We start from the raw sequence: 20,099 nt of genomic DNA, 5'->3' as shown, positions 1-20,099 counted from the left end.
GGGCGGCAAAGATGTTAACTGTAGACTTATTGGTAATTTCAAAACATTGAAATGCTCAGTAAAAGGGTTTGATTAAATAAAGTGTAGTCCATCCAAATAATGAAAAAGTCTTCAGTAATGAAAAACAATACAAGTAAACTCACGTGGAAATATTTGCAAAGACAATGCCCATGAAAGGCAAGGTTTCCCAAATACCATATAAAGCAGGATACTGATGCATATAAATATTAATATTTGTGCATGTGTGTGTGTGCGCGCGTGTGTATTAAAGGAGAGTGTATCCGGAAATATAAAGCAATGCCTGGTGATTTCTAATCCTTGAAGCCAAAATCTCATTTTTTGCCATTTACAATGGAGGCTAAAATGGAGACCTAATTTTACAGCCGGAGAATTTGAGATTAATTAGCTCAAAGTCACAGGAGAAATGCAATGATGATAAAGGCAAGAAAGGAATCCAAGTTGAAACAAAAACAATAGATTATATTCCAGACAAGCTGTGTTCTGATCTGTAAACTGAAAAAAAAGAAAATCTAGGAGCCCATAGCAAGTGCCCATAGCAAGGCAAAACTTTTAGGAAAATATAAATCACATAAATCTGACCATGAATACATGTCAGGAGCCTCCCAATTTGACTTTGATACAAAATCCATGTATGTAAGTAATCCAATCACTAACCCAATAATAAGATCCATCCCACAGTTGCCATTGCCCATTTAATTCGAATAGAACCTTAAGCATCTTGTGAAGTAGACTTAATGAAGTCTAGATGCATCCCGGGCTAACTACACTTAATCAGAACCGAATAAACAAACTCAGTATTAGTCACACTTGTGCAAGTTATTCCGCTTCACTGCAGCCAGAAGAGATTTTCATGTGATCCTGTTTAAACAGCTAAACATCTGGAAAATATGGAAACTATTCTGTGAGGCGCAAGAGGACCACACGCTCGGAGGAGCCATCAGTTGTGTGGCTGGGGTCAGGCCCCTGATGTTGGAAGGAGAGCACTTACTGGAGACAGCTTACTTACAATGAAGCCAAGTTTTTTATAATCCCGTGTGTACATGGACTTGCGTTTCTCCATGCTGCCACTGCTGTTATTAGGTTCAGACTCTGCATCAAAAGCGATTCTTCGAAGTTCAAATATGATGTCCCTCTGAGCCTGAAGGCGTTAGGGAGAAAAAAAAAAGGAGGGGGAGGGAAGAGCTGCTTTCATTGTGTGACATTACATACACTCCCTCTTTCCCCAGGGTCTAAATGAATCACTGCTTTCAGGCAAAAGAAAAACAGATAAAAGACAACCAATGTTCTAAGTTAGGGCTCTGCATAGTCCCCCTGCCACTCTCCCTGCTGGTCAGCCCTGGCAACCTTCCACGATTATCCTCATGGCCAAGTCACTTGGAATACTGGTGTCAATTGCCTAGTCAAGTTCTAAATGGAGCCCCAAGTATTATGGAAGGCTTGGGTTCATACAAGCCAAGTTCAAGAACCTGGGACTTCCGCACTGTTCGAAACAAAGTGAGAGGCACAGAGGTTTATGAACATCATTCAAGTGACAAGGGGTCCCGGACTCCACTAAGAAGTGACTTCATGGAAACAAACCCTTCAAAATGGCTAAAATGGTTAACTTTCTTGTTATGTGTATTTTACCATGATAAGAGAAAAATGTATGTTTTAAATAAATAAAAGGAAGCATTTCCAAACAGGGAGGGCTGTTCCACATTAAGATGCATGGCCTTCCATCACTAGAAGTGGTAAGATGACAGTCTCATCTCTCTGGGATGATTACACTTGGCCTTGCCAAAAGTCCAGGGCATGGCGGACAGCCTCTCAAAGCCTCTCCATCATTCTTAATCGCATGGCCTCGTGCCATGAACGAAGTGCCGTAGCTGTTACACACTTCACATGTGCAGTTCACATCTGCAATATATCAGGCCCTCACGTGCCAATAATGAGTGTTTTCCTTTCCAAAGCTGCAGCGCTGTTTAAGTTGAAAATGTGCTACAGCAGGATTCCCAGCTGTTTCCTCTCACTCTGCCCTCACACAGTAAAGTTCCCCAAAAGCCTTCTGGATGGAGACATAACCTCTCACACACAACAACCAGAGACCTTGAGAGAATTATAACAAACAGCCAACCAACAAAAATGCAAGCCCAGAAATCAGGTGTCACCTGGGACCCCCACCTTCGGTAATGACGACGGGAGAATGGAAATCACTTCCTCAATCTGCAGGGTCAGTATCACACAGAGCAACCAAATGGCCCTGGTTGTCCGGGAACTTGACTCCAGAGCCATTACCATTGAAGGTATTGGGACCAAAAGCCAAGATCTGTGGCTGTGTGACATCAGGCTTTCTTATCCAATAAAGGAAGAATATGCATGTGTTCGATGTATAATGAAGTAATCCATTTGCTTTATTCTCTGATCCTAAATTTGCCTAAATTTTAGATGCATTCCCCCAAGTTCTAAGATGACAATAAAACATGGGCGCCTGGGTGGCGCAGTCGGTTAAGCTTCCGACTTCAGCCAGGTCACGATCTTGCGGTCCGTGAGTTCGAGCCCCGCGTCGGGCTCTGGGCTGATGGCTCAGAGCCTGGAGCCTGTTTCCGATTCTGTGTCTCCCTCTGTCCCTCCCCCGTTCTCTGCCCCTCCCCCGTTCATGCTCTGTCTCTCTCTGTCCCAAAAATAAATAAACGTTGAAAAAAAAAATTAAAAAAAAAAAAAGATGACAATAAAACAATTATCATCACCTAAAAATTCCTGGTTTGGGAGTAGCCCCAGAAAAGATTTTAAATAACTTTCTCTCCCTTATGTGCTTTTGCTGCTGTCAGGTGAACACTCACCTGGTCCTGGGGGTCCATCTTGGTCATCATCCTGTCTTCTAGAAGGTTAAAGGTAAGCACCTGTAGCACATACAGCTGGTGTGCCATTTCATTGTTGATGGCTCTCTGAGCTCGGATAACATTCTGTAGAGATAGTTCAGAAAAAATTTAAAAAAGAAAAAGCAAACAATTAATCCCCATAACTATGCCAGGTAGAGCCCCAGAATTCTCCATTTGGAGGCACAGGGAGTGTGGGCTGGTGGGTGGAACCGCCCTTCGGAAGAAAGGGGAGCATGGAGGTGATCTCAGAGCTTTTGTTTATGTTCCAGAGCCCAATAACATTCCTGCTATTTGGGCCAGAAACCAGGAAAAGACCTACTGTGTGAGGGAGGGAGAAGAATGGAAGGCACTAGAAATGCACTGGTCATTGCCACAATATGAGTCAAGAAGGTGTGCCTGAAATAAGCTGAGAAGGAAGACTGGATTTCTGTAACAGAAGCATCCCCTGCAGGCCAGTAGAGGAGTGAATGGTGCATACATCTTGTAAGCAATTTTGCCATCATTTTACCCTACCATGGTCCCTGACACGTCATCCCACTTCTAAATGTGGAAAAGTTTTAGAAGCAACACAAAAAAGCAAAGTATCTGTCAGGCCTGCAGTTAATTCACTGTGGAAACTATCCAGAGACCACCACCACCACCACAATGCAGTGAGGGAATGCATGTGCTTAACTTTACTCGCCTACTAACAATTAAATGAAAAATAAAATGACCCTTCCCCTTAGAAAGAGAGTGAAAGTGGAACAGATATAAAAGGAATGGCAGGAGACTAGATATGGAGGCCTTTGCCCCCACCAGAGCTGGGTCAGAAAGGAGACTGAATGCTTGGGCCTAACATGTATCTTCTTTAGCAGAGACGGTGGTTGTGCCTTAAAAATGCCGAACAACCAAACAACCGGTCATTGTGGTGAAACGACTATTCAAATCAGTGGTTTTGAATGTGATAGAGCCAACCACGTCTTGCCATCTGAAAGAACTTTCTCTAGGTGCCCCCAAACCCAACATGCATTGGACTCCATGTCCTAGCTGTGAGCACCACGTCAAAATAGCCAGTTAAAGAAGAGAGGCAGAGAGAAAAAATGAGGAACAGAAAAAAGTCACTGAACCAAAATATTGGGGTTGTGTGGGTGGGAAGCTAGTCAGTGAGATGGAGAGGTGGAATGAGACCCCATACCCTTCCATTTTCAGCACTGAATGTTACTTCATAGTATGTGCCTCACATCCAAGGTGTATAGCCGTCTTTTTTTACTAGCAACTCAAAAGAATCTGTGCTCCAAGTTTTTGCCTGAGAATACCACCCTTGACCTTCCAGCCACCAAAGTCTCATAGGAGATTTCCCACTGAAGCAAAGTGATCTTTCAGACATGGAAGCCACAGCCACTTCCACCCACTGTAATTCTGGGCATTCTAACCCGCACTGCCACACCCAGGTAACAACCATGGGCTAAGACCTTAATTTAACATTTCTCATCCTTTGTCCCTCCACCCTCCTCCTCTCACACAAACACCTTCACTGAACTACATCTGGTAGTGAAGCCTCCACTTCCACTGAGAGCCAGGACAAAGATGAACCATATCATGAATCCCCCCTCTGCAATCTCTACCAGACCATTCTTGGACCAAGAATCTACTAGGATACTCAACAAACACCCATTTCATATTCCAGTTCCTGGGGGGGAAAAGTGTGTCATCCCCAAAGAACTGGGGTACCTCTTTCATTAAACAATGAAAATTATACTCATATGTTTCTTTTTATCCTGTCAGCCAGGAAATTTAAAATCAAACTTGATGACAAACTGTAGTCATTGCCATTGGCTTTGGATTCTAGAATATTTATTGTGTTTGCCCGCATAAAGGTTTTTAACTTTCAAAAGACTCATTATATTAGAGTGTGTGTGTGTAATTGTGAGCTTGTATAACTCTTTGAAATCACAGAAACAGAAATTGCTTCTTTCGTAAGCTGGAAATCAATCATGCATGTTTCTTTCAGCCTTTGGTTAAAAGTCAAGCAGCAGATAAGGCCTCGGGAAATCATGCTATTTGATTTATTTTGAAGCATTCACAACGTAACACGTAGGGCTTCTTTTCCACTGACATTTCAGGTCATTTTTGCATTGCAGTTCACAAGTGGATTCCATGTATGTCTTTCCTGCCTGTGTCTTGCAAAGGGGCCCAGGAAAACGATGGTCAGAATTACAGGGCTTCCGTCAGTCTGAGAAGGTTTCCAGCTAGCTTCCTCATTAAAAGCTGTATAAGCTCACACAAGTGGATTTTTTTAAGTCAAGGAGCCCCTGATTTCCTAAATGTAAAGCTAGAGTGATGGTAACTATAATAAACCTGCACCACTGGGAGAGATTTCCACCCCTTTCTGCTAGAATGTCTTTCTAGAGCAGTTCCAGAGACTCCTCCTTACAATCACAGGAGGCCATTCCTGTGGGAAAGCCTTGTTTATTCCAGTTCCAAAACCACACTTCTTCCTTTCTAGTTCCTACTGCTTCCTCACAGAAGCAAGTCACAGAACACACCACGAATGGAAGCCAAAAGAGGAGATATATGAACACACCAGACCATTCCCACCCAACAAAGAAGTCACGGCACATAGGTACTCACTGTTAAAATGATGGAACGAAGCTGCTTCTGAGCCAAAATATTCGCCATCTCCTGTTGGAGGAAAACACACCCACATAAAACCTCAGGTTAGAAAAATCCATTTCAACATGGCCCCAAACGACTTTATCCTGGGTGTGCTTCCTAACTGTATATCAGCAGTATTTCTTCTGAAGGAATAGACACCAACAGGCAGTGGTATTCAAAGGACTTTTTGAATGTTCTGTTTTGATAACAAAGCTTTGTCCAAAAGCAGAGGAAGGAAATCTGGCACCCACAAACTTCTCCTCTCCTTTTTTTAGGAATTTCCACCTTCCAGGAAAAATTGAGTACTGAATTAGAAGTGAATGCTCCAAAGGAGAGCAATGGCTCTCCATTCCAAAGGCTCATCAGCTTTTATTAGACTATACATGTGTAGGGAGGTTTCACTAGGAGACATGCCTGCCCCCAAGGAGATCCCCATAGTAGAGAACCATCATTTTAAGGACCTAAACCTTCTTAATCTATGCAAAACCAAAGAGGGAGTGGTACTTATCCCAGGGCTTGAAAACAATCTATGCAAGTGAACCGAGCAGCTCTTTAGGGAAGGACAAATATCTGAGCAAATGCGAAGCTCTTAGAGCCCACACTCCGCATTGCTAGGCATCATTTCTACAAGCTGTACCTTGGGCTTTGGGCTGCCTGGCTAACACAGAGGAATTGCAGGTGACTTTATTAAAAGAAATGATTCATGGACACTCTTTCTAAATATTGAGAAACAGATAGTAAGGAGAAATTATAAAGCTGGGTACAACCATGGTACAAACATTCAAAAACAAAAATACTGCTCATATTCAGGAAGACACCTGCGTGTTGTTTTTTGGGCAGGGAGGGGCTGGATTTTAGGGTTGCTGCTCTTAACTGAGTAGAGAAGAAACTAAGCTACGATTCAAACACACAACCATGAATTCATTCGAGGTTAAAATAAACTTGCAGGAAGCAAGGAGGACCCAGAACACAGGGAGAAAGTGCAAGGGGGACACGCAAGCAGGCTTGGGCAGAAACAGAATGTGGGGACTTACAGTCAGAGGACAATCAAGGATGTCAACACTGCTCTCTACACCAACCTAATGGTGCCATCGTCACCACAGAAAGGAAAGCAAGTAGGAAAGAAGAAGGGATGGAAATTCAGAGGACTCTGTTAGAGGTTACAATTTTCGTTTAACACCCCTGCTGACCCAATGCATTGCAGAGAAAAGTGCATAAATACTGTGAGGTGTTTCAAATCACCTTCCAATCTCTTAAGAATAAAAAAGCAAGGACAATGACACACACAGAAACAAGTAAAAGAGCAGCCTGGAAAGAACCTGTCTTTCGATGGTACGCACAGAAAGCAGTACTTGCTTCCTAATGCAAATAGGAAGGTCCACTTTTTTTTCTTGGACCACATGAAAAACAAAGAACCCAAAGGACCCTACAGTTCTTTTAATTTATTCTCTTTTAGAAAAATGAAATTACTGTCTAATCACACACAAAAAAAGAAAAAAATTCTCTATTTTAGCCTATTGATTGATGAAATTTTAAATAAGTTAAAAAGGACAATTTATTTCCAGTATCTACAGCAATTGTTGTAATTATCTGTTGACATTATTTATCTTTTTCTGTAAGCCTATGGTCACCTTAAGGGCACCGAGACTGTCCTTTTCATCTTTGTATTCCATGCCTGGAGCACTATGTCTGGCAGAAAGTAGACAATAAATGATTGGAAATGAAAGAACGTTTTCTACTACCCTTGTAAGGAACAGAAACTTGGTCAGGGAGAAAATAAAAAATCCTTGTCTCCAACACGGATTTGTTGTTGTTGTTGTTGTTGTTCAATATAAGAAAACTGAGTAAACTTGAGAGTCCATAGAGAATATTTTATACCGTTAAGATGATATAAAAGTATAGATAGATATAAATATGGATGTAGGGGGGCCCCTGGGTGACTCAGTCAGTTAAGCATCCGACTTTGGCTCGGGTCATGATCTTGCAGCTCATGGGTTCAAGTCCTGCGTTGGGCTCTGTGCTGACCACTCAGAGCCTGGAGCCTGCTTCAGTTTCTGTGACTCCCTCTCTCTCTCTGCCCCCTCCCCTGCTCACACTCCATCTCTCTCTCTCTCAAAAATAAACATTAAAAAAATTTAAAAATAAAAAAATATGGATATATGTATATTAACATGGAAACATGTTCACAAAATCCTGTTTCATTTTTAAAAGCAGTTAAAAAAATAACCAGTGCATGTAGTGAAAAAAAATCATGTATGTAGAAGAGGCTTTGCTTAGAAGAAAGCAGGAAGAGGGGCCACACAAAGTGTGACCAGTTGCAAGAGTTCTCTCTTGGGGCATGCAATTAGAGGTGTCATTCAAACTTCTTCCTTTGAATCTGTATTTTCTGATTTTCTCACCAAATCTTTTAAGTTTTAAAAAGGTTTTTGTTTAAATAATACTTATGAAAACCATAAATATTTATAGAAAAATCTGGAAGGGACTTCACCAACATGTATGCCATGAAAATGGTAACATGAATAATGGCATGTAGTTGTAAGGAAAAGGATCCGTTTGCTCCCATCCCCAAGAGCCCCCTTCCCCACACAAGCACCCCTTCCCTTCACCTGTGCAGAGACAGGGAGAATCTCCCACATCCAGGAGGCATGGGGAAGCAAGAGACCCCCTCCCCTGTACCACCACCTTCTCCCACACCCCCAAAAACCCCCAGGGGGCCTTGGCAAAGCGGGAGGTTCTGCCCCAGCCCCCTCTAAACCCAGCACTCTCTCAGGCCCACTCAATGAACACAAAACAAAAATATCGCTCCAGTCTGCCTGACAAGTAAAAATATCTGACCATGGTGGTATTTTTCCTCAGTAAAAGCAAAAAGAGGTGTTTAAAATCCATCTGAATTCATTTTAAACATTTTGAAAAGTAAGGAAAACCAAGTTAATGGAGTCCTACCAACGTGTTTGGCCCAAAGTCTGGAGGAGAAGTTGAAATAAATAAAATTTTTTCACTGAAGTGGAATCTGTCCAATGTCCTAAGGCTTTAAAACAAACAAACAAAGCTGTTCCTATAAATCCAATAAATAAATGTTTAGATTATGTTTTAATCTAATTAGAGGGAGAAAATGGGCTTGTGTCTTTCAGGCTCCAGAGAGTTCTTCTCTCGGCAAACAGGAGACAATTCTGTGGGTGACGCCTCCCTGACAATGGGATGCTCTGCAGAGAAGAGCAAGGTCAAGGTTGGGATTCTAGCTGTGACTCTTATCTCCTCAGCAATTGGTCAAATTCTTTACTCCCTCTGACTCTCATTTGTAAAGAGGCAATAATAAGGCTTTCAGAAGACATGAGAATTCAATGAAATAAGACACAAAGCATCGAACACTGATCCTGGCACATGGCAAATTCTCAAAATATTATCATTGATGACAGGCTTTGGTAAATTTTCCTACTTACCCCCAAAATACAGAACATTTAATTTTTCACAAGAAAAGCCAATAACAATATATATAATAGAACTGAAGTGATATCCCCAATTAGTATGATCTTCTGCTTTACAGGCTCCACTAACCTTCAGGAAATAACATCAAACTTTTTTTGTCATGTACTTGAAATTATATTTTTAGAGCCAACTCTCTCTTAATGCACTGAAAAACATTTTTTAAATTAAAAATTTAAATATTCCTTTTCTTGACAAACAATAGTCACGGACTCACCTTAAATTCAACACAATTTATAAAGTCAAAATTAATTTTCTATGTTGTCGCTGTTTTTATTTCAAAGACTAAATTACAGTCTAAATTTTTGGCTTGATTATACATACTCTATCTTTCTTAGTTGGACTGTTTTCTTAAATTATGTAATGTTATTAGACTATCCTTTGTGATTTATTATCATTATAGCAATATATTGCCAATCCGTGTCATCTCAGTCTCATATTGCCTACTTTTCAAAAAATAAAATTTGATTCACAAAATCCAAACCTAACATTATGTTGGTATTCCATTATATTTTCATTGGTGTCATTATTCTGGAGTCAGTACAATAGGCAACTGATTCCCTATTTCTCCATGGTCATTTGATACAAATTAAGAAGATTAACAGTACTTCTTGGCATACCAGGAAGATGCAAAGTGTATGCATCTTACACAGGTTGAGATCTAGGGATCCAAGTGAAATCATAGCACTTAGGGTGGGCATGAGTTTTTGCTTCCCCAAATCCAACGTCTTCTTCCACAGGAAAAAGGAGAAGCCCATGAGGTCAGACCAGATAGCAGGCTTCTTGACCCCCACTCCACACTCAGCTACCAGTTTGCCAGGTGTCCTTGATCTGGCCAGTAGAAGGATCAAGCTTTTCCAATGCCTATGTCAGGACTGCACATGTGAGAGCTGTCAGGCCATTCGCTGGGCTGCTGGAGGTTATCATGAGCTCAGTAATTTATATTTAGACATTAAGAGGGCAGTGCCACCTAGGATTCCACCGGCCACGCTCCCCTTAAAAATCCAGCCTGGAGCACAGGCTTAGGGAGGGCAGGCAACCCCCAGCTCCAGCACCAAACCAAACACAGGAAACAACAAAGCCACTCCCTTCATTGTGCAAACAGAACCCCCTAGGAATAAGCAAATGATTCTAAATGAAAAACCAGAAACCCTCACATTTAGTCACTGAGGTTTAAAATCCTTGGCAATGAAAAAAAATAAAATTAAAAACTAAAATTCTTGACATGATGTCCAGTAGCATGCTAGCTTCTAAGTTCTGCTAAAACAATTTAGTGGTAACTGTCACAGAGCTCCCGCTATACTTGCTATTGGTGGAAACATATCATATTTCCAACCCATTTTTAAGTGAAGTGAATTGTGACCAAGGTAACACAATATATGTTATGTTGATGGAAAAAACAGGAATGGATTTTGAGGTGCAAGCTATATTCCAAGACGTGCAAAATTCTACTTCTTCCACAGCACCATCTATAATGATCCTTTACTTCACTGCAGAAGAACCAGAGATCCGCAGACAAAGGACAGTATCAAAGGACAGGTTTTACATAGGTCCATCAAAGGGTCCCTTCCTTTGTTTGCACAGAAGAAGGGAAATGTGTTGCTCAGTCCTCCCCGCCACATGCATGTGTGGACAACAGAAATGTCATGGAGCAAAGAGCTCCCCAGACATAGGAACAATTATCTCAACCAGTAGCAGCAATCTGTGTGTCCTCCCTCCTGTCCTTGCCATCTTAAACCTCCATGGGGAAAGGAGAACAGCTTGCAGGCAGGAAGAAATACCTCCCTTGCCCTAGGAAGCATTCAACGACATGACAGAAGATCTCAAGGCTTCTACCTCTGCTTCCACCACAGCAGTAACACTTTCATCTCTTTATGTTTCGAGTTTCTACGTTGGGTTTCATTTGATGAAAGGACACTGCCTCCAGAGCCTTCCGAGTGTTCTTCCTCAGACAAGGGCTCGCGCACCTCCAACTAGTGCCCACTGGATCTGTGAACGAGCCCAGGCTGGCCAGACGGCTGCAGAGCAGCAGGGATGCCCAAGGACTCCCCAGGATGGGAAGGAAAGGGCACTCACTGCCCCAAAAGTTGCCAGTCCCAGGTACAGTCTTAAGACAAAAGAAATCCAGCCTACCTGCCTTCTCTCATCAGGAGCCTTCAGGAAAAGTGCATTAATCACTGCAATGGTATAGGTTTGGATTTCTTGATCTGTCCTGTAAAGACACAAACAATACAGAAAGTCAGAACAGGCTACCTCTGAGTCAGACCATCATAACGGTCGTGATCTCCCCAAAAAAAGATAAGAGAGAAAGACATGGCCTAGAAAATGCAGTTGTCACTGAATGAGAATGTATTTCAATCATCATCATGAGGCAGGAAACACAGGGGGAGAGTTGGGGGTACAACTACTGTTGCTAGCTGGACAACACACTGTTCCCTGGGGATAGGTGGTCAGCCGGCTCTCTCCCCTTCTCTATTAGGCTTAAAACATGAACCCGGGGCCGTGTGTGTGTGTGTGTGTGTGTGTGTGTGTGTGTGTGTGTGTGTGTGATTTTCCGTCTGCTGCATGAAGTATATAGGGACCAGACTTGCCTGTCCCTACACTCCTGGACTTATTATAAAGGATACCACTTTTGTCTCCATGGCAATGATATTACATATTCTAAAAATCTATTTTCAAATAAAAACTTTTTAAATAATAAAAACAACAGGTTTTTATTTTTTTAATTTACAAATTTTCTTTTTACCAAAATGAAGTCACAAATTCCAAATGAAGCAAAAATCTCATGGAAGCTCCATGGTAAAGAGTAAACAAGAAGGACCCAAGGCACAAACAAAGAGCAGCCGGAGAGCTACATTTAGAAATAATTTAGGGAGAAGCAAAGTTGAGAACGCAGCCCTTGGAGGGATGAAATCTAAAGCCCAGTGCTCCGCAGGCTGGCAATGTAGCCTTGGAAGAGTTCATGGGGTATCCCCAAAACACCATCTCCTCATCTGTAACCCTGGGTGAGAACCCAGGTTCTTAAAGGTGTTGCTTTTAGGATAAAATTAGTTCATGTATATAAAATCCTCAGCATGGCACTTGCCAAATAAGAAACTCTCCACTTTGGCAAAGTGTACCGTGAATGCTCAAGTATGCCCTCGAGATTCAGAGAAAAGACACAGACTATAGAAATAATGCATTTCACATTCAGGGAAATGTGAAACTGGTATTATTTCTAGACAGGTTTTGCACAAAATCATCATTTTGCACACAATCATCATGTGCTCATTTTCCCTGAGACCACAATCCATAGCTTGTGTGACTTAAAATCTTATTACATCCTGGTCACCATCCCCCCTTCCAAATGAAAGAAACATCTAATGCACTTTGGTAGTTTACATTATAAACATAACAGGTAACATTTTTGGCATATTGGGAACTAATGAACATTCCCTCACAGCCCCAGCCTGCATTCCCAACCCCAAAAGGCCAATCAGATTTCCTCTTGAGAACTGGCAAATGTGTCCTGAGAGACCAGGGGTGGTAGTTACTGGGAGCCAAGTCACTTTAGTGCCAACCAAAACACAAGAGAAACGGCCTGTTGTGAGGACTCCGAGGAGGCCATAGTTTCTATCCTTGTCAAGGCTTAGCTACTTAAGTCATTCCTGGGTTCTAGAAAGCGTACCAGTATTCTTTCAGTAAACCCCCGGTCTTGTGTAAGCTACCTCAGGGGTTTGTTGCCACCTGCAACTCCAAATAGGTTAATTTATAAAGTAGCATTGAACAGGGGGGGGGCTTCTCAGAGGCAACCTTACTAACTACCTAAGAGTAGAGAGAAGAGAAAGCCTACAGGCTGTTCAGGGCCTCATCTTAGAGCTCAAGCCGCTAGAGATAAAACACATACGTTACAAAATACAAAACTGAAGGTCACTGTAATCACCTTGAGCCTAAGAAAGAAGCCTACCTCTAAAAATTCCCAATTATCTGTGAAAATACTCATCACAGAAAACACTATTTTTAACAACTAAGGAAAGATACTGTTGAGAACTCAAGAGAACAAATTGTCCTATTAGGCCTTGTTAAAAGTAAAATTCTACCGGTATCTACCACATTCATCAAAACTGCCTATGAAGAGCCAGGTACTGGGAACAGGCATGCCTCCCACCCCGCGCCCCCGCTCCACTCCACAGGCAAGTCACTGTGCCATTTCAGTGTGATGGGGGATGGGTCTGGTACACGGTGTGCCTATATGTCAAATCAAGATTCCTTTTCTGCCTATTTAATCAAACCAATCCAAAATGTTTCCCAGAGCTCCATGGTGGCTGTCTACCAGAACCATTTCCCCTCCTCATGGAGGGGGTGGCAGTGGTATGCTTACCCTTGAAGATGTGGGATAAGTTGTCCAATAGTGATCTCCTGAGCCACCTTCTGGTAGAGGTCATGGCTATTGAGCACCATTGACTCCAAAATGGCCAAGGACCGTTGCAGGATTGAGATGTCCATGCCCGATTTGTTGACAAAACTTGCTATCTGAAAATCCAAGAAGGACACAATTGACTACTTGAAGTAAACAGAGCATAGAAGTCCAGAAGGGAGCAAACTAAGGAAATTAGGAGCTCACTTAAGAAACACCAGACACAGAGGATAAAAAGTATCTAGAATTATAGCAGGATAGTAAGGAACACATCAAGTCAGCGATGATTGCTCATATTATATATTACAAAGCAATATTTATATCTTATTTCTATAATTCAATAATAAGCAACTTTAAAAAGGAGACAGCTTCAAAGAATTATTTTCTGGTTTTTCTGGGATTTTTCTTCTGGGTTTTAGCTTTCAGAGGCAGATGATTTCAACACATATATTGTGAGGACTCCTGTGTTTCTTTGAGACAGTAATTTCAACATATACTAATAGCCATTTCCTTCCATTCCCAGACTACTCCTTCACCCACACGATTCATGATTTTTATGTTCATATTATGACCCTGGTTATATTCTTAAGGGATTCACACAAATCACACTTGTCAACACAATCCAATTGGCAACTTCTTAGGCACTGGCTACGCTCCTCATTATTCAACAATGAAACACTCTTTCCCCCATTCTTCCAATTCCTTATGGTTAAAATACATTCCTTTCATCTCAAATTTAGCAAACAGGAGAACATTTAAATGAGCAGTGCTAAAAGTTAAAATAATAGCTTAAGCACTAAAATATATTCCCTAAGGAATGAATCACTAGGGCCTCAAACACAATAAATCACAACGTAAGAGGGAAGTAAAATAAGGGTTAGAATAATGGATCACAGTAACCCAAACACATGGGTACCATAAAGGTTTTATTTTAGAGGTCTCATTAAAAGTTATTCCTGTCTGTTGACAACTCACACTAAAAGGCTGTTATTATATCAACATAATGACTACTTTCTTAAAAGCTAAATAATTTGGTTCCATGACAAATCGACACTTGCTGCTTCCCCCCATTGGCACTAATTTCTTCCTTTCTGCTGTCCCATTGACCCCTTCTCCTCATCCCCTCTCCATCCTTGTACAAGATTAAACGCAAAGGTGCCCATGGCAACCACAGTTACCGTCTCCACTGTTTCTAGCTAATGACTCCCTGGTGGAAGTAAGGGTAGTGGATACAGATACCAATACCCTCTCTGGCCCCAGATACATCTGGATCTCAGGGGTGGCAAATAGATGACATGAAGAAGTATAGTATGGCAATATTATGGCTTTATATTCCAGAAAGCTATTATTTTATAGCATAAAGCACAGGAAGAGTATGAAAATTTTAAGATTCTCAAAAGACTGCTTCAGCTCCTTTCATGGCTAATAAACTTCTCCAATGTGTTTACTGTCCCTGGCAAGCCTTTGCCTTAATCCTCACAGTCTGCTCCACTCTGTCAAATCTACCAAGCTAAGGCCATCTTTTTCTGACAAAAATCCAATTACCCTCATCCTGAGCCCACGGTTTAATACTTCACTTAGACATCCTCTAAACAGAATGTCAGTTCCTTTACTTCTTCACCAACACCACCTCAACCATTTTCCATTATCCCAGCATAATTCCTGGTACTCAATTAAAAAAAAAAAAAAGCTAAAGAACTCACAAATAAATTTGTTGACAGTACTTCTGATTTTTCTCAGCACTATCTCTCCACCTTCCATGCTCCTTTTCTTGCCCCCATTTAGTAAATTTGGATGTACCTTTAAGACTTCCTGGAGAAGCTTCCACCTGAGAGCCTACTGTCAATACCTGCCCCCCTACCTTGTAGCTTCCACACACTCGTCTCACTTATTCAAGTACTAGTATGGACTGTGTGCCATAAAAGAGGCTTACACTGTCCTAAGATCTGGAAATAGGTAAATGAGCAAAACCCACATGATTTTTTAATTTCGAGGACCTTATAGTCTAGCAAAGACAGAAAAATAAAAAGGCATTTACTATAAAGTACATTAATTGCTTATTCTTGGCATCCAAAAGTACAACTCCAAGTAGATATTCCAACAAAGCCTAAATTAAAAGGTGTGAAAAACAATCTCATTGTCTTCTTAATCCTCCTTTCTCAATTATCACCTTTTTCCAAGTTTGCCATAATCATTAGTGATTATAATTCCAGTCTCCTATTTTCTATCACTACAAACACATTTTGCGATGTCTCCCCTTTGATACGCATTCAGTTGTACATGCACAACATCGGCCCAGGGGCCAATCATTCTTGGATTACTAAGACTGCATCTTCACTTTCCTTTATGTTCAAGATTCCCCTCTAATACACATTTATCCTCTACTTCCATAAATATCCTTTTGGTAACATTTCCTTTCTCAAAATATCCAACCAGAACTCTCAATATTTTCTGATACAAACTATACCTTCTTTTAAAGTTTCCTACAAATTATTGGCCGTCATGGCCCCAGGGGGCTTGCTCAAATGTTGTACAAGAGTTTGTGTTCTCTGCTCTAATTCAGGCATATTTGAATTCCATATACATATTCCATTTCCCTTTGCCATTTCTATCAATTTCTCTCCCATAAAACTAACCCCTTACCTTCATCAAAATATTCTTAAAAATTAATCTTTTCTATACTTCACCTCTTTTGTGAGATATGGAATCTATCATTTCAGCAATCCTAATGCAGCTTACAAAAGGAGCATTCTGTGTAACACACTTAGCTGAGTCCTGCCTCGCAGACAGCAGGCATGCAGATCGTTAGAAGTCTATGTACAAGTCTGTGGCTTGAGAACGTGAAAATACTTGTACTAGTATTTTGTAGTACTAAAATACTAGTGGCTTTTTTAAACTAACTGCCACCTTTTGCCTTTATCTGTCAGTGGTTCTAACCAGACATTTAAATGACCCAATCTTTCCATCTAATAAGTACCAATAACCAAGGCATCAGGGCTGACTGAACAAACATAATGACTGTAGACAGGCTCCTTATTAGGGCATGTACAAATTCGTCAAAATACAAGCGTTATTCTCTATGTCTATTTTAAATAACTATAGATCTTAGTATAGTTACGGAACAGTAAAGATTTTCTGGTTAAATTTTTAATTTCTCTTGCCCACCCCCAAAGAAACAATGACTTTCTTTGCCTTTAGATTACTTCTGGCTCCATTACTGTACTTTTGGCCCACACAGGTGAGCCAGCCCTAAGCCAAAGCACAGCTGTGTGAAAGTAGGTCTGTACTGTAAGAAAGAAGAGGTGAGAAGAGTTAGCAATAATTATATATACTACCTCCACATGCTTGCATTCATTTTTAAATGTTACCTAAATAATACGGAGGAGTATTTGCGTGGCTTCTAAAAAGCTAAGGGGCATCACAGTGCATGCATCAAAGATATAAACTATTAAAATCACATAAACACTTCTTAGAATAACTTAGGGCGAGATCTTAAAATTCTTCCATGCTGTCAAAACTGAAAAGAACCACAGAGAGCCTGCAGTTCCATTGCCATATTTTAAATTATCTGGGCACAGGCCCATGAATCTCTCTAGTCTTTTAAGAGGTAAAAATTACTGAGTCTCTAAACTGAATTGGCTGGATGTCTGTCCAGGTGCTGAAAACTATGTAGGGTGAACCAGGCCCTCCTGCAGAGCTAAGGCTGTAAGAGCATTTGTATGAAACACCCCTTCTGAGAAAAGGCACTGATGTTATACTTGGCTAGGGGAAAACCAAAGGGTAAGATAGAAAGTTCCAGTTTTTTGTTTTGTTTTGCTTCCCTTTCTTTCTTCTCCACAACTTCCTACCCTCTCCCTAAGTAGCCAACTCTTTAAAAAGCAACATTATATTTTGTCATCAAGGGATTCTACCTTTCAAAATGTTTATGAAATGATGTTATTTATTGCAGACAAAGTTTGTAAACGAGAATCTCCATCCACACATAAGAAAACAGATAGTAAAGAAGAAGACGGGCTGGCAGGGAAAAAATATTTCTCCAAAGTGGTATGAATTTGGCATTAATAGGAAGCCAAGTCTGGACCACAGAGATAAACATCTTTTGTCAGGGCATTTCCTAGATGAGTTTTGTTGAGATAAAGCTCCATTTAAAAGACAGTTGCCTGCATACAATTCCTGGGTTGTGAAAGTGCTGAATTTGATCCAGCTAATGAATAAAAAAAGTTAACCTTACAAAAACTATCAATTATAAAGTCATTTTCTGATGGCCATTTTTCAGATTCTCATAAGGGACTGAGATCTAAGTAGCAATGCAAAGGAAAGAGAATGGCAAGGAATGAGAATGTGAAATCCATTAAATGTATTGCCCTTTGAGAAAATATTTAATTTTTTTATTTAAACTGCCAAGACCACTAGTCTTTGCTTCCTTAGACTTTTTAATTTAATTTCAATGAATGAAAACCATTTTCTTACGTAATTAGAATATTAAATTATTGTCATTCTCTCTAACCACTTCTCATGTCATTTAACGAAAAAGTTTTCAAATCCCTGTCCATTCACAACTGATTTTTACTTGAAACAGAGTTAAATACGGTGTTACTATACTCCTTCTTTTCTTCAAGTTCTAGAGTTTTAAAAAAATTCTTCCAAAACAAGTTTCACTCATTCATTTCACACAAAGGTATTACGGTCTTCCTCGGTGCCAGGCCCTGAGGATAAAGTCATGCAGAAAGCTGTGGTTACAATCTCCTACGACTCATGGTCTACTGGAAGCCAGTAAAAAAAAAAAAACAAAGAATTCACAAAAATGTGGTAAGTGTTTGCACAGGGACAAACACAAGATCCAAGGAGAATGGAGAGCAGAAGAAATCACTTAACTTCTTACCAGTGAGGTTGGGTAGGGCTGAACAGAGGCGATACTGGTTCAACCAATCTTCAGAAGCTATTTTTCCCACCATTTGAAAGCACAGGTGTATAGCATGAGGGGAAGAAGCCCTTAACCATGGGACCAGTGACACTCCACTCCCTATGACATCACTTAACCTCCCCAAGCCATTGTATCCTCCCCTCCTGACCAGTAATAGCAAGACAGTCTGTTCTGTTCTGGAAAGGATTTCTGGAGATCAAAAGAGATAATGTGGATGAAAGCACAATACAACCTCAAGGAATTTGCATTCAGAACAGCACTGTTTTTAGAGCAAAAGAGGCTCTAACAACAGACAAGCAAGGCAATTTGGATGTAGGAGAGAAAGGCCTGCCATAATCCAGTATGAGTTAACATTTTTGTTAAGTATGAAAAATCCACAAAACCCAGTATCTTCAGATTTGAACTTACTTCTCTAGAACTTTTATCCTAGAAAGACAGAACACAGCAATTTGTTCTTCACATTCATCATTCACTGCTTACATTTCCTTGGCTTTCTCATCTACAATCATTTCTTTTCTTTTTAGCAATTCGTACCACTGACTGAGGCTTCCTCTTCTAGTAGTTCCCATTAATCATCTCCTTTGGCTTTATGCCCTTACATAAGGGAAGAGAATTCAGAGGTCTGTTGAGAAGGCCCTGGTTCCCAATCAGCTCTTGTCTGAAATAAATATGTATCATGTAAGCATTCGATCTCTGGGGCACCCAATTCCAACACCCTCATTTGACAATCTAGGGGCTTTTCTGTGCCCTTTCATTCAAGGCAGTATCTCCCAGAAGATACTGATTAACTTCAAAAGGAAAAGAACTTCACGGTGAGTGGACCCAGCAGATACCACCTCAACCATGTAACCAAGGTCAACACCACCATTAATAACACATGTCGACACCATGTACCCCGATACAATGTGCTGAGTGAGAAAGGTATGACACTACTTCTCTGGCATTCCTGCCAAAAGTGCATAACCTTAATTTAACCATCAAATACCAAACACATCCAAAATAAGGGACACTCTACAAAATAACTGACCAGTAGTCTTCAAAACTTTCTGTCATGAAAGACCAGGAAAAACTGAGGAACTGTCAGATCAGAAGACTCTAAGGAGACATGACAGCTAAGTGCAATGTGGGATCCTGGGTCAGGCCCTTAGACAGATAAAGGACATTAGTAGAAGAAATGGTGAAATCAAATAATGGTAATAGTACCACTGTTAATTTCCTAGTTCGGTAACTGTACCATCATTATGTAAAATGTTAACCTAGGGGAAGCTGCATGAAGGGCATTTGGGAACATTCTGTACTGTTTTTGCAATTTTTCTGTAAGTCTACCATGATTTCAACATGGATAAAAATAACAAGGTTTAAAAAATTCAAGTGACTCTTCTGCATTTTGCTTGGACTTTCCAGCTTTTGCACAGATTCTCTGAAATTCTTTATTTTACATAACCCTTCCCAGAAATCTATACTTATAAAGTAAATTTATAAGGGAACGGCGCCCCCCTTCCCTTCAGGGAACGGCGGGGGCTCTTCTGCCCTCTGTTCCCACACCAAGTCCACCTTGCCCATCCCTTCATTACCTTCCTCCTAAAGAAGGAGAAATCAATCCCAGAGACATTTACTGCACCATGATTACAAGTGAGCTTGACTTAAGAAGCATGGACCGAAGCACACCTCCTTCTCTTATATCCCTGCTTCAAACCCAGGTATGCAGGAAATCAATATGCTTTCCCTCTTTCTCCTTCCCTGAATACCTGATTGAGGGCAGAGAAGGTTGATGAAGGATAGA

General features: G+C 40.8%; 1 protein-coding gene across 7 annotated transcripts in view; it reads right to left on the bottom strand.

Moving 5' to 3' along the window:
• ELMO1 (engulfment and cell motility 1) overlaps positions 1–20,099 on the bottom strand; it is a 641,219-nt gene that overhangs the window by 327,905 nt on the left and 293,215 nt on the right. For 6 of the 7 annotated variants that reach the window (XM_040472227.1, XM_040472225.1, XM_040472229.1 and 3 more), the window contains 6 exons: positions 13,357–13,508; positions 11,130–11,208; positions 6,548–6,592; positions 5,490–5,540; positions 2,841–2,963; positions 1,028–1,159 (listed from right to left, as the gene is read on the bottom strand). In XM_040472227.1, coding sequence (XP_040328161.1) covers positions 1,028–1,159; positions 2,841–2,963; positions 5,490–5,540; positions 6,548–6,592; positions 11,130–11,208; positions 13,357–13,508 — 582 coding nt within the window. The remainder of the gene's footprint in view (positions 1–1,027; positions 1,160–2,840; positions 2,964–5,489; positions 5,541–6,547; positions 6,593–11,129; positions 11,209–13,356; positions 13,509–20,099) is intronic. The other variant, XM_040472231.1, reaches the window with a different exon arrangement.

The sequence above is a fragment of the Herpailurus yagouaroundi genome, unplaced genomic scaffold (genome assembly GCF_014898765.1).
Source record: "Herpailurus yagouaroundi ecotype Mexico unplaced genomic scaffold, PumYag 100, whole genome shotgun sequence".
In the NCBI taxonomy this organism is placed as follows: Eukaryota; Metazoa; Chordata; class Mammalia; order Carnivora; family Felidae; genus Herpailurus; species Herpailurus yagouaroundi.
The sequence above is the reverse complement of the archived record's forward strand: the minus strand, read 5'-3'. Positions and strand labels throughout refer to the sequence as shown.